We start from the raw sequence: 13,278 nt of genomic DNA, 5'->3' as shown, positions 1-13,278 counted from the left end.
ATGTCCTTAAGTTAGTTAGGTTTAACTAGTTCTAAGTTCTAGGGGACTGATGACCTCCGATGTTAAGTCCCATAGTGCTCAGAGCCATTTGAACCTTTTTTTTTTTTAACTCGAAGAATATTTAAGGAATTAATTTCACCGTTATGTCCTTAAATAATTATTTCAGCAACCATCTCCCTTAATTACTGTATTACCAACTGCAACTGATGTTGTGACATTACTATTATATAATAAGCACTCTTTAATTTTCTTTATTTACGCGAGCGCTACAGCAGTCACCGGAAGAATCTGGTGTTGCCACCGTTGCATCTGTTGTTTCCTTAGTAAAATTTCTCCGGGGCAGCTTCACCATTTAATTATTACGGTGAATTCGTGGACCAGGCCGTAATAAGCATAGCTACAGCGCTGCTTTTGACTATCTCTTTCTTAAGGGATTTAGTACCTCCTATCAGACTTCTGATGAGGTGCTTTTCTTTTCCAGATCTGCGAATATTGTTGTATCGCTCAAACATAATACTTGTTCATTTACGTAGGTAAGTCGGATATTGTCCGACTCTGCTGCACTCATGGATGATAGCAGATCCTTCGTCCAGCGAAAGTCGGACCTTCCAGTATTTGCTTGGTCATACCTTCTGCCGTTCTTCGTCAAACAGTTAATTCTACTCCTAGTTACAGACGATTTTTTGATGAATGAAAGGTTCCACTGTCTCCTTTACGTTACTGTCCACAATTTATAATTTGCATGTCAGTAATCACATCAATAGTTTCAAACTGCGCCGATTTATAGGTTCCCCTGAATTCAAGGAACAAACCTAAATTGTGCACAAGGCTTCCAGTCATGGAACTCGCCGAAGACGGCGGTCCCAAGAGCCGTCGAAATTACGCCGCCAGGAAGTTTACAGTTCACAGAGACAATTTTACTCGCAATTTTCCTTGTTTTTCAAACAGTCGTTGTTATAAAATCATGTCTAAATATTGGGTTACCGATGCGTCTATTTGCAGTTTCTTCTCTGCATTACAGATGTGTGTGTGTTGTACGTTGGTTCTAGCGTTTTCTATACTTTCTCTAACATCTGCAGTATGTGATCAAAGGTATCCGGACACCCCCAAAAACATACGTTTTTCATATTAGGTGCGTTGTGCTGCCACCTACAGCCAGGTACTCCATATCAGCGACCTCAGTAGTCACTAGACATCGTGAGACTGCAGAATGGGGCGCTCAGCGGAACTTACGGACTTCGAACGTGGTCAGGTGATTGGGTGTCACTTGTGTCATGCTTCTCTACGCGAGATTTACACACTCCTAAACATCCCTATGTTCACTGTTTTAGATGTGATAGTGAAGTGGAAACTTGAAGGGATACTTACAGCACAAAAGCGTACAGGCCGATCTCGTCTGTTGACTGACAGAGACCGCCGACAATTGAAGAGGGTCGTAATGTGTGATAGGCAGACATCTATCCAGACCATCACGCAGGAATTCCAAACTGCATCAGGATCCACTGCAAGTACTATGACAGTTAGGCGGGAGGTGAGAAAACTGGGATTTCATGGTCATGCGGCTGCTCATAAGCCACACGTCACGCTGGTAAATGCCAAACGACGCCTCGCTTAGTGTAAGGAGCGTAAACATTGGACGATTGAACAGCGGAAAAACATTGTGTGGAGTGACGAATCACGGTACACGATGTGGCGATCCGATGGCAGGTCGTGGGTATGGCGGATGCCCGGTGAACGTCATCTGCCAGCGTGTGTAGTGCTAACAGTAAAATTCGGAGGCGGTGGTGTTATGACGTGGCCGTGTTTTTCATGGAGGGGGCATGCACTCCGTGTTATTTTGCGTGGCACTATCACAGCACAGGCCTTGATGTTTTAAGCACCTTCTTTCTTCCCATTGTTGAAGAGCAATTCGGGGACGGCGATTGCATCTTTCAACACGATCAAGCACCTGTTCATAATGCACAGCCTGTGGCGAAGTAGTTACACGACAATATCATCCCTGGTCACTTGGTACGCCGACTTCGTGCCAGGCCTCACCGACCGACGTCGATACCTCTCCTCAGCGCAGCACTTCGTGAAGAATGGGCTTCCATTCCCTAAGGAACCTCACTGCACCTGATTGAACGTGTGCCTGCGAGAGTGGAAGCTGTCATCAAGGCTAATGGTGGGCCAACACTATACTGAATTCGAGCATTACCGATGGAGGGCGCCACGAAAGTGTAAGTAATTTTCAGCCAGGTGTCCGGATACTTTTGATCACATAGTGTATAATAATAACTGATTTACGAGATCATTGCTTATTTATCCATGTGTAACAGTAAGCTACAGTAATGCAGGTAGGTTTTGAAAGTGTCAGAGAAGGAAACAAAATTTGAATATAGTTCCTCAGTGCGGAACAAAGGAACTTTTCCGCAATAAAACACATATTACACTAGGGGTATAATTTTTAGACAAACAGGCTACTTACTTGTAGTTCACTGGCAAGTGAAAGCATTCCAGCAAAACGCCAGTTCGGCGACCAGGATACCTGACCTGTCACGTAGAGGGTGCCTCAAACCGTTATGGTCAAAACAACACAGATGGTGGAGGATCCTAAATTCAGCCCTTTGAGGTATAGAAGAAATCGTAGGAAAAGCATAGGTTTTTTATGGACATAAAGGACGCACACGTTATAAGCAACAACTGAACGTCATAGCAAGTCAATGGCAGCATTACAAAGGTGAGTAAAACTTGGCCTCTGGCTCAGTTATGCTGTCGCCCCTTCTACACAGCGATCGCCAACTGAGACCTTAGCTCATCTTCAGTTTCTACTGTTTTATTTGTATAAAACAATGACTTCATGGCCGGCCGGTGTGTCCGAGCGGTTCTGGGGGCTTCAGTCTGGAACCGCGCTACTGCTACGGTCGCAGGTTCGAATCCTGCCTCGGGCATGGATGTGTGTGATGTCCTTAGGTTAGTTAGGTTTAAGTAGTTCTAAGTTCTAGGGGACTGATGACCTCAGATGTTAAGTCTCATAGTGCTCAGAGCCATTTGAACCATTAGTTGGACTTATAGGACTGTATATGCATTTGTCTGATTTGGTGGGGGCTGAATGTCGATTTCGTGTACTTGCAAGTTTGTGTGTGAATTTAATTCCACTTGATTTTGTTGTTGTAGTAGGTTTCCCTGTGAATTTCATTTTAGTTGTTGGTCTATCTATGGATTTTATTGTACTTGTTGCTTTGTTTACAGATTTGGTATTGTACTTTTTTACTTACGTATGTTGCTGTACTTGTTGATTTGTGCGTGAATGTTATTCTGCTGGTTGGCTATTTTTTCTTGTGAACTTAATTATGGTTGTTGGGTGGTAACTGGAGGTTTCTGTATGGATTTAATACTACTTGTTTGTTGTTATTGTAGGTTTGTGTGAGATTTTACTGGACCTTTTGGCCTGCGTTTTGTTGTTATTGTACCTGTTCGTTGCTGTGTTTATTTTATTGTACTTGTAGATTTGTGTATCGATTTAATGCTATTTGTGGGTTTGTATTTGGATGTAAGTGAACTAGTATGTTTTTCTGTGGATATGCTTGTACTTGTAGGAGATTTCATTTGTGGATTTTATTGAACGGGGCAGTTATAATTAAAGTACAGCTATTCACAGAGGTCCAGTGTGGGCTGGTACTTGTAGGTTTTTGTACGAATTTTAAGTCTGCTTAAGCCGGCCGCAGTGGCCGAGCGCTTCTAGGCGCTTCGGTCCAGAACCGCGCGACTGCTGCGGTCGCAGGTTCGAATCTTGCCTCGGGCATGGATGTGTGTGATGTCCTTAGGTTAGTTAGGTTTAAGTAGTTCTAAGTTCTAGGGGACTGATGACCATAGATGTTAAGTCCCATAGTGCTCAGAGCCATTTGAACAATTTGACAAGTTGGGTCCATGACTTGATGGGGTACGCACCACACTCGAACCCTACCATCAGCTCTGACCAACTGAAATCGGGACTCATCACAGGTTTTCCAGTCCTCAGGTGACTAACCGATATGGTCACGAGCCCAGGAGAGGTGTAATAGGCACTTACGTCGGTCGTCTGCTGCCATAACTCATTAACGCCAAGTTTCGCCGCACTGTCTTAACGGGTAAGTTCGTCGCAGGTCCCACATAGATTTCTGCGATTATTTCACGCAGTGTTGCTTGCCTGTTAGCAGTAACAACTCTACGCAAACACCGCTGCTCTCAAAGTGTTGTCCATGATGAGAGGTAATGCCTGAAATGTAGGTTTCCGCAGGGATCGAATGAAGGGTAGAACCACGGGTCGTGACACATCTGAAATGTAACGTCCACTGTTCAAAGTGCCGTCAATGCGAACAAGAGGTGACCGAGACGTGTAACCAATGGTACCCCATACCATCACGCCGGGTGATACGCCAGTATGTCAATGACGAATACACGCTTCCAATGTGCGTTCACCGCGATGTCGCCAACCACAGATGCGACCATCATGATGCTGTAAACAGTACCTGGATTCATCCGAAAAAATGACGTTTTGCCATTTGTGCACCCAGGTTCGACGTTGAGTACAGCATCGCAGGCGCTCCTGTCTGAATTGCAGCGTCAAGGGTAACTGCAGCCATGGTCTCCGAGCTGATAGTCCATGCGGCTGCAAACGTCGTCGAACTGTTCGTGCAGATGGTTGTTATCTTGCAAACGTCCCCATCTGTTGACTCAGGGATCGAGACGTGGGTGCACGATCCGTTACAGCCATGCGGATCAGATGCCTGTCATCTTGACTGCTAGTGATACGAGGCCGTTGGGATCCAGCACGGCGTTCCGTATTACACTCCTGAACGCACCGATTCCATATTCTGCTAACAGTCATTGGATCTCGACCAACGCGAGCCGCAATGGCGCACTACGATAAACCGCAATCGCGATAGGCTACAATCCGACCTTTATCGAAGTTGGAAACGTGATGGTACGTATTTCTCCTCCTTACGCAAGGCATCACAACAACGTTCCACCAGGCAACGCCGGTCAACTGCTGTCTGTGTATGAGAAATCGGTTGGAAACTTTCCTCATGTCAGCACGTTGTAGGTGTCGCCACCGGCGCCAACCTTGTGTGATTGCTCTGAAAAGCTAATCATTTGCATATCACAGCATCTTCTTCCTGTCGGTTAAATTTCGCGTCTGTAGCACGTCATCTTCGTGGTGTAGCAATTTTAATGGCCAGTAGTGTACTAGTGTACTCGTTTCGGTAGTGCATCGATATTGTGATGCTTATGAAGGGTAAGTAGGTCTGGGCGTACAGATGTAGAATTAGACGTGTATCTGATTCTTTTGTGGACGGGCAGTGTCACTGAAAAGATCGTTTAGAGGACGAAGGCACCAGAGGGTCTGTCTTCCATCCCTCTCGCTCGGGTAGTGCGGTGCACGCTGGGAAAGACCGCGGCGGGAGCAGAATTGGCTATGGCCGGCCCGGGATGAAGAAGATGGATCGTGGGTGTCAGGCGGCGGCGGCGGCGGCGGCGGCAGCTGCGGCCGGCGGGGCCCCGTGATGTGTGTCCGGGGGAAGATTGTAATTCACTAAGAGCGGCGCGGGCGGAGGGGTGGACAGGTGCCGGCGAGGGGGCCGGCGGAGCTGACAACGCGCGCGCAGAGAAGGAGAAACAACCATTTGTTTGTTCCCGTTTAATATTTATTGGTCGGTGTCCGAGGGCCCGCTTATATACCTTATAGCCCGGCAGGCAGCAGCCGGTCGTTTGGCGCTGCGCTGCGCGGCTCGGCGCGGCCAGGCGTTGTGCTGCGAGCTCACAGTGAAGGTGCCTGCGATGGCCGCCGGTCGCCGCTCGGGGGCGGCTGCGTCGTCACGCGCAGGATGGCCTACCACCACCGCCGACGCACGGACGGACACCGGCGCATTCAGTGACCGAACTGCCGTGCGGCGTGTGTGTACGTGTCTGTGAATGCGTGTGAGTGCTCGGTGCTCTTCGTGTTAGACCGACGTCGCGCCCTCCCAAGCGTCTGTCACTTGGTTAGCGGACTCGCTCTGCGGGGACTGCCCGTCCATATGTTCTCTGTGATCGGAGGGAAATGTCTTTGGTCAGAGATGCTGCCCTCGCGCATGCGCCAGTGTTGTCAGTGTTGGCGGGCGGAAAAATGTTGGGAGTGATGGTGGCGCCGCCACTGCCGCTGTGGTACTGGCGCGGGTGGCAGCATTGACGGCGGTGACTGACAGTGGAGCGGCGATCGACGCGTGGAGGGGATGGCGGCCAGGTCTCCTCGCCAGCGACGCAATAGGCCGATAAATTTTTGAAGCAGGCGATGAACACGGAGCGGTGCAGTTGACCGGGCCCGCGCCGCGGTACTCGTTAACTTTCGTCCGGAATAAATAAAGCCTAATCTCACCCCGAGATAATTCGGGGGCATAATTACGCGCGCTGCTCGCCGCTCGTCGGATTTCTCCGCTCTCTTTCTCTCTCCACCCCTCCGTTTCTTTCCCTCCCTCTCTCTCTCTATCTCTCCGTCTTTCCCTTCTTCGGCGATAATAATTAACACGCGTTCGTCTTGCGCTGGAGCAATCTTGGGTGCGTTTATAGAGGCGAGGCGGTTTAATTTGAGCGCGTCTGCGCGCGGCGGAAAGCAGCACCGGGGCAGGCCGAAGGAATGCAAGCGAGTAGATGCGCGAGCCACGGGTTCTCTTGCTCGTTCCTTCGTGCTGAAACGCTCTGAGTATAAACCGTGGCGCGCCTTGGACGCTCTTGTGCCATAAATATCGAGTACACTTATTAAAGGGTGCTTCGGTTTAATACGCAAATAGGGAACACGGACGCTCGCGGCGGTCACTGCACCTGATCTGCCTGACGCATGTTTGTAACTAGTGCCATGTCTGTATACTGTAACTGAATTTGTGCAGGTAGTGCTCAGCAGTTATTTTTGTTAATGTAACTGAAGTACCAAAATAACTGTTACTTTTCTAAAGGATAGTTTATTTTGTAAAATGAAAAAGCCTCACGACAACTGCTAAATCCACGATCTTTTGTTGTGTACACGACCGGTTTCGCAACACATCAGGTGTAAAAAATAAAATCACCTTACCATCTGAGGTCACCTTCAACCTAACGTTGTCATGAAACCAAAGATTTCATGTCAAAATGATAAAAGGGATATAAATTCCACAAAAACCGTTCCCCCATGCTGAGCGACCGGGAATACAAACAGGAAATCTGTCGCCAGATGAACTTTAGGTGTTCCGAAGCCGGCCATGTACACAATAAAAGATTTTGGTTTAAGAAACTGTTGTGCGGTTTCTTCATTTTACAAACTGGACTTATGCAGTTGCGGCTGCCCCATTAGAAGAACCCCAAATGACTGTGGTGGGTGCACACTCTTTTAATACTGTTTAATAGACACTTTTCGTCGTACTTTCTCATGGGATGACTAAAAACGAAGTGAAACCTTGCACTGCAACTTCGTTTTGTGATCGCCCGAGTAGTTAGTTCTTCTATGTTGTTGTAATCGTCTACACTTCTGCCGGACTGGGTGGCCGAGCGGTTCTAGGCGCTACAGTCTGGAACCTCGAGACCGCTACGGTCGCAGGTTCGAATCCTATCTCAGGCATGGATGTGTGTGATGTCCTTAGGTTAGTTAGGTTTAAATAGTTCTAAGTTCTAGGGGACTGATGACCTCAGCAGTTAAGTCCCATAGTGCTCAGAGCCATTTGAACCATCTACACTTCTAAGACTGATCTGATACAGCTCTCTGCCGTAGTCTGTTCAGTGCAGGCCTCTTCATCTTATAGTAACTATTGCAGCTATATCCACTTCAACTTGCTTAATGAACTCAAGCCTTCGTTTCCCTTCACAATTTTTACCCTCCACACTTCCTTCTATTATCAAGATTACGATTCCTTGAGACCCCAGTTCTTCTACAGAGCCTCTGTTAAGTATTGCTCGGTGATTCGGTTACGAAAAAAAAAACTTACAAAATAGTAAAAGAGCATATAACAGAATATTGTAATAATGTATCGCTCTTCTTTAGGTACAAAATGAATTTTTGCTGCTGCTAAAAAGACAAGGTAAACAATGAAAGACTATTTTTTTTTCAACATAGTCCCCTTTTTGTTAATTACACAGTCTGCCAACGATTCCGAAATGTCAGAAAACTCAAAGCTGCCTAGACTCGACAACGTGTTGCAGGCTGTCACTTTCTTTAGATACTGGAATAGGTAGAAAGCAGAAGTTGCAAAACTAGTGAATAGGATTCACATACCTTTTTCTCATTGCCAAAGAATCTGTAGGGGCACGTAAAGTGATCGTGACGAAACATGACATTTTTTCTTTTAACTACGCAGCCTATTCTCCCAACTTTCTGCACATAGTTGTATAAGAAACTAATGCAGTATTCTCAAGGAATTATTTTGCAGGGACAATGCCCTTTTTTATCCAAGAAAACTCTATGTATAACTACCTTTTTTGGTACAAAGCTATCACTTGTTACCTGCTGCTGTGATCGCTATTTCATTTCTGATGTGAAATAGACCAACGCCTCCTTTGTAGTAACCAGTCAGAACACGAAATGATTCGTACTTTCTTTTAATCCGATCCAAACGTATCCGATAATTAAGTTCGCGTTTCCGAATTCATATAGTAAGATAAGGTGGTGAGTGATTCGAAGCGGAGCGCTACCTCGGATTGGTTAACAGTGTGGGAAGGAAATATTCAGTGCTTGTTGAAATTACCAATCAGAAATTCAATGGAACTGATTTAGGTAAATCATGGAAAATACGAGTACAAACCCGTATGGCTGAACAGGGATTTGAACTCGTCTCCTGCAGGATATGATTCCAGTGTTTAAAATACTCTGCTACTAGTCTCGCCCCCCCCCCCCCCCCCCCGTGTATCATAGAAAAGATTCTACTGCACTTCGACTGCCCTGAACTTAGTTCTGAAATGGCTTACCAGGCTGCTATGAAAGTGAGACAGTGTCTCCATTTCCTGATTTTACCACTGTTATATTAATATGAGCCGATACTCACCTAACTGCCACCATTTAACCTCGGATGAGTCGGGAAGCCGCATAAACTATCTGTTTGCAAACATTTTAAAGCTACTTTTGTACTTTCTGAAGCAGAGCTCAATATTTTTTTCAGATGTTGTAAGATAAGAAATGACTGGTGCAGTAGTCATTACAATAGCCCCCAATTTACTCCGGGCTAAACTCTCTTTCCTGTCTTGCGAACTGGTGACCTACGCTTAATCTGCATGACTAAACCTTTTTACGAAATATAAGTAACATATTAATTCGATAAACATGTTTCATAAACGATTCAGCGTAATTCCACAATCTGAGCAGGCAAGTGACTAGTGAATTAAAGTGAAAAATGTCTCTCTTACGTTAAAATTAATGTTTAAATTTACAGTCCATGCTGAGGAAGATCTCGATAATTTTTCATAGTGATTTCCAGGAGAGATCCGAAGGGCAGCGTGGGGTAAAATCGACAGCAATGGAAATACTGACATCATGAGCTTATCTAACGTGTTACGAAAGGTACTTGATGATTCCTGAAAATAACCGAAGTAATAAGTATTTTCTGACCTACATTTACTGTAACGTATGTGACAGAAAATACAAACCGAATGGAATCCCTTCAAGACCACTGTAAAACAATGAACAGAGGATCTTTGTTAAAAATACATATTTAGTGGGTAGGAGCTATAGGCCCACCTAAACATTACAAACATCACAAATTTTAAAATGAGCAGCGACATATTTTATGTTTTACAACTTAACCGATGCAGCTAAGTTTGGTTTGCGTAGAAAGTATTTCACTGTACGCGGCAGGAGTGTACTCACTAATAATCATAAAAGATTTCATTTTGATATGGACATAATTTGTTTCGGGAAAGGTTTCAATTGACATGTTTAGTGCACTGTACTTTGATTATCTACATGCAAACATTATGGGATTCAACCGTTTCAAGAGAGATTTAAAGCATCTTTACAGATTGCAAATAAAATGATTAGTGTTACGACCTCTATATATGAAATTTTCTTTGAGAGAAACTATGTACAACGTCCTGTACCTTACTTACTTTAAATATATTTTTTAGCTAATGCAAAAAAGTAATCTTCTTGATTTAAGGAAATTTTTTGCCTGCGAATGATAGTTTTGTTTGGGAAACAGCTTTTTCTTCGCGGTAATTTAAAATTAAAACGTTGTACGTTTGCGGTGGGCTATTACACAAGACGTACGTTTCCTCAAAAACCTGCTAAGGAGAATTATACCTCTTACTTTTCTTAGAAATTAGTAACATAGACGTCTCGATACAGAAGTGTGATACTACAGGTATTTGTTTTCTTTTCTGGTAAAAGTTCTAAAACTGTTTGTGAAATTCTGTTGGAAGTTATTTATTTTTACGCAACACACATACTGCAAAAGTACGAAGTATTTTCCAAATATTTCATTTTAGGCCTTGATATCAAGTCAACAGTATGCGTTTTGTGGTCTTAGCGATCGCAAGAGCCGAAAAATATTTAAATGGCGTGTTGCATACTGGATTAAAGGCACTTGCAATTATTTCCTAGAAGATTTTCTTTAGCTTTAATAGAAAAGTTTCATTTGAAAACTGTAACAATAACGATGCGCTCGTTACTGAATTCTAAAATTATAACCGCGTTAAAAAACGAACTATCTTGAACATTCAGTCTCTTCTGTTCTTAACGTCTTACGTAACTAATACGTTACTCAAGAAGCAATAGCAACAATAATGATAAATCTTGTATAATTGTTGCGACAGACCAGACTTGTTTTCGTTTCGCTCGTTCACATGTTGTATTTATTACATTGCGACATCCCCTTATCAGGTATTATGACTTTTTATCATCGACGTTATGTGCCATGATATTCTGTTTGTTGTGCAAGACCTTTTCATGTACTATGAAGCACAACTAGGGTGGTTTACATGACATAACTACTCTCTTCTCCGTACTCAACAGCAAAAGCCATCTGAGGTTGTCATCGTTGCCATTATTTATGCTGTACACATTCCATGTCCGCGGGCGCTGCGAAAATACGGGACTAACACGCTACGCGACTAGCAAACGTTCTTAAAGGTCTTTCCCACGGCACACTGTGACCGTGCGTTTTCCTAGAGCCACGCATGACTATTCGTCTAACACAGTAAATAATTATTCCCTTAATCGATGTCTCCACGGATAACAACAGAGAAAGCCTGTTTACAACTTCATGTTGTCGAAATGCCTAGAATAAATACATGTGCAATTTGATGGTACCTGTGAAACATAGTGTAATGAAGTTAACTAATGCTACGTGCTGCTGGTAGTAATGTCTTTCTACCGCGGCAGATAATCTTACATTGAATTGGTACGTTGATAACCGAGACCTTCGGAAATATTATTTACTTTCTCCTTTTATTCCAGGACGCAATTTAAAAATTTCATGGCCGAAGCCTATCCACTGTTGCGATTTTTTAAAACAAGCTTCGTCTGAAACTATTTTCATCGAGCTACGTAGGACAGTGGTTGAATTAGTGGAATCTCATTCCAGCCATCAAAATTCAGTTAGTCCGTGGTTTCTCTGAATCGATTAGCGAATACTGGGTTGGTTTCTTCAATTTTTTTCCCTGTCCATACATCGCTCAAGCTTATACTTTAATGACATGTAAGTGACATTAATTTTAAAAATATATTTTTCTATAGCTGCGGTTATTTGTTACTGTGATTAATGGTAATTACGTTGTTTTAGTTGGGGTACAGGGGTGTAGTACCGGGGGTCAGGATCCGTATTAAGCGAAGCATAGAAGGTTAATTATTCCGTTAGTTAATGCGGTATGTAATTTGAGTATGATGATAGTGTACGAGTTTATATTTCTAACAGTTGGATACTTTTTCTGTTTTTTGACCCTATAATTTCTCAGAACGCTCGTAATAGTGAAGTGTCTTGTCGAGAACCACCTCTATTTTCAGCTTTCAGTGCAAAATAGATGGGAATGAAGGCTGAAAACCGTAACTTTCACTGGTGATTGTGCAAACGTTTACAAATTCTCACTGGGTAGCTATAACTAAATAACGGGGAAGCTGGTGGTGAACTGTTTCTCCACATTGGTGCAGTATCGTACAGTCTAGGACAAGGAGTCGAAATAAATTCATCTTTGGTGGCTAGTAACGTTGCTTATTGCCTAACTTCATTTTAATGAGTGAACGTAGAGAGAGGTGTATTTATAATATTGAGAAACCTCACTTGCCAGGTAATTTGCGTAATATCACTACAGAAAAGTTTCTATTGACGTAGGTACAGCAGAAAGAAACAGAGGAAGGATAAGTCTGATAATTAATGTATCAGCTCTATGTAAAAGCGATCTATTAGGTTATAGTGAGGTAAGCGCTTTCATGCAAGTTTTTGTAGAAGTAATAGTAATTATGATTTTTTGCTATCGGTTTTGAGTCACAAATGAATAGAAAAAGCCAATTATTGCATTTTTTTTGTCTTTTCACTCACTTCCAATCTTGTTGTTGTAATTAGAAGGGCACCCGTGCGGATCAGCAGATGGTTCTCGTGCCTGCCGCCAGACAACGCTGTGTAAATTCAAAAACATTTTTCCAGAGCTAGCTGCTCTATAATTTAAGGTGGTTGCTGTGGTTCCTGCTGGCACGTAGCAATTTTCGGGAGTTGCTGCTTTCCACTAATAAACACCTGAAAATGTCGAACATTTGCCTCCAGGGAAATATTATGAAATTTACGCGTGTCCCGGTCACAGAGCAAAGAATCGTATATTCAGTTTTCAACTTACAATAATAACAGGCGTTAACCAACGATTTAAAAGAGAAATGAGTGATAGACTACCCATCCACCACAGTATTTTATGGAAACTTTTCGACGTAAAGAATTTAGGTTCAAAATAAATTTATCTTACACTCCTCTCTCTTTATGAGCTATATATTTTAATAATCGTGTCATGGAAATTACAAGTAATTCAATTGGTCAAAACGTTAGTCAAATAGCCGACTTAATTACAAAAATCTTTTGCGATCATTTAGTGATTATGTCGGAGAATAGACATTAATGATGAATTTTTTCTGAAAGTGATGTATTTTGAAAAATTAATCTGCCAGATTTAATCCTCTGTATGATCATTCAGTTAAGCATGAACTGTCATGATTTACATAGCTTACACAACTTAATTAGTATGTTGTAGCTTGAAAATTGTTTACATTTGCAAGGCTACGGCATTGAAATGTGTATAACAGATTTTCAGAATTAACAATCGGTCTTAAAGTGTCGTATTTGT

The 13,278-nt window shown here is 43.3% G+C and overlaps 1 protein-coding gene across 1 annotated transcript in view; it reads right to left on the bottom strand.

Moving 5' to 3' along the window:
- Window positions 1-5,474: 5,474 nt before the first annotated feature.
- Window positions 5,475-13,278, bottom strand: part of LOC126188416 (uncharacterized) — a 58,784-nt gene continuing 50,980 nt past the window's right edge. Inside the window, exons 3-4 of the mRNA XM_049930020.1 lie at window positions 12,489-12,549; window positions 5,475-5,609 (exon numbers count right to left, since the gene is read on the bottom strand). Of these exons, the coding sequence (XP_049785977.1) occupies window positions 5,475-5,609; window positions 12,489-12,549 (196 nt within the window). The remainder of the gene's footprint in view (window positions 5,610-12,488; window positions 12,550-13,278) is intronic.

The sequence above is a fragment of the Schistocerca cancellata genome, chromosome 5, assembly GCF_023864275.1.
Source record: "Schistocerca cancellata isolate TAMUIC-IGC-003103 chromosome 5, iqSchCanc2.1, whole genome shotgun sequence".
NCBI classification, from domain to species: Eukaryota; Metazoa; Arthropoda; class Insecta; order Orthoptera; family Acrididae; genus Schistocerca; species Schistocerca cancellata.
This window is presented reverse-complemented; position numbering and strand designations above follow the sequence as displayed.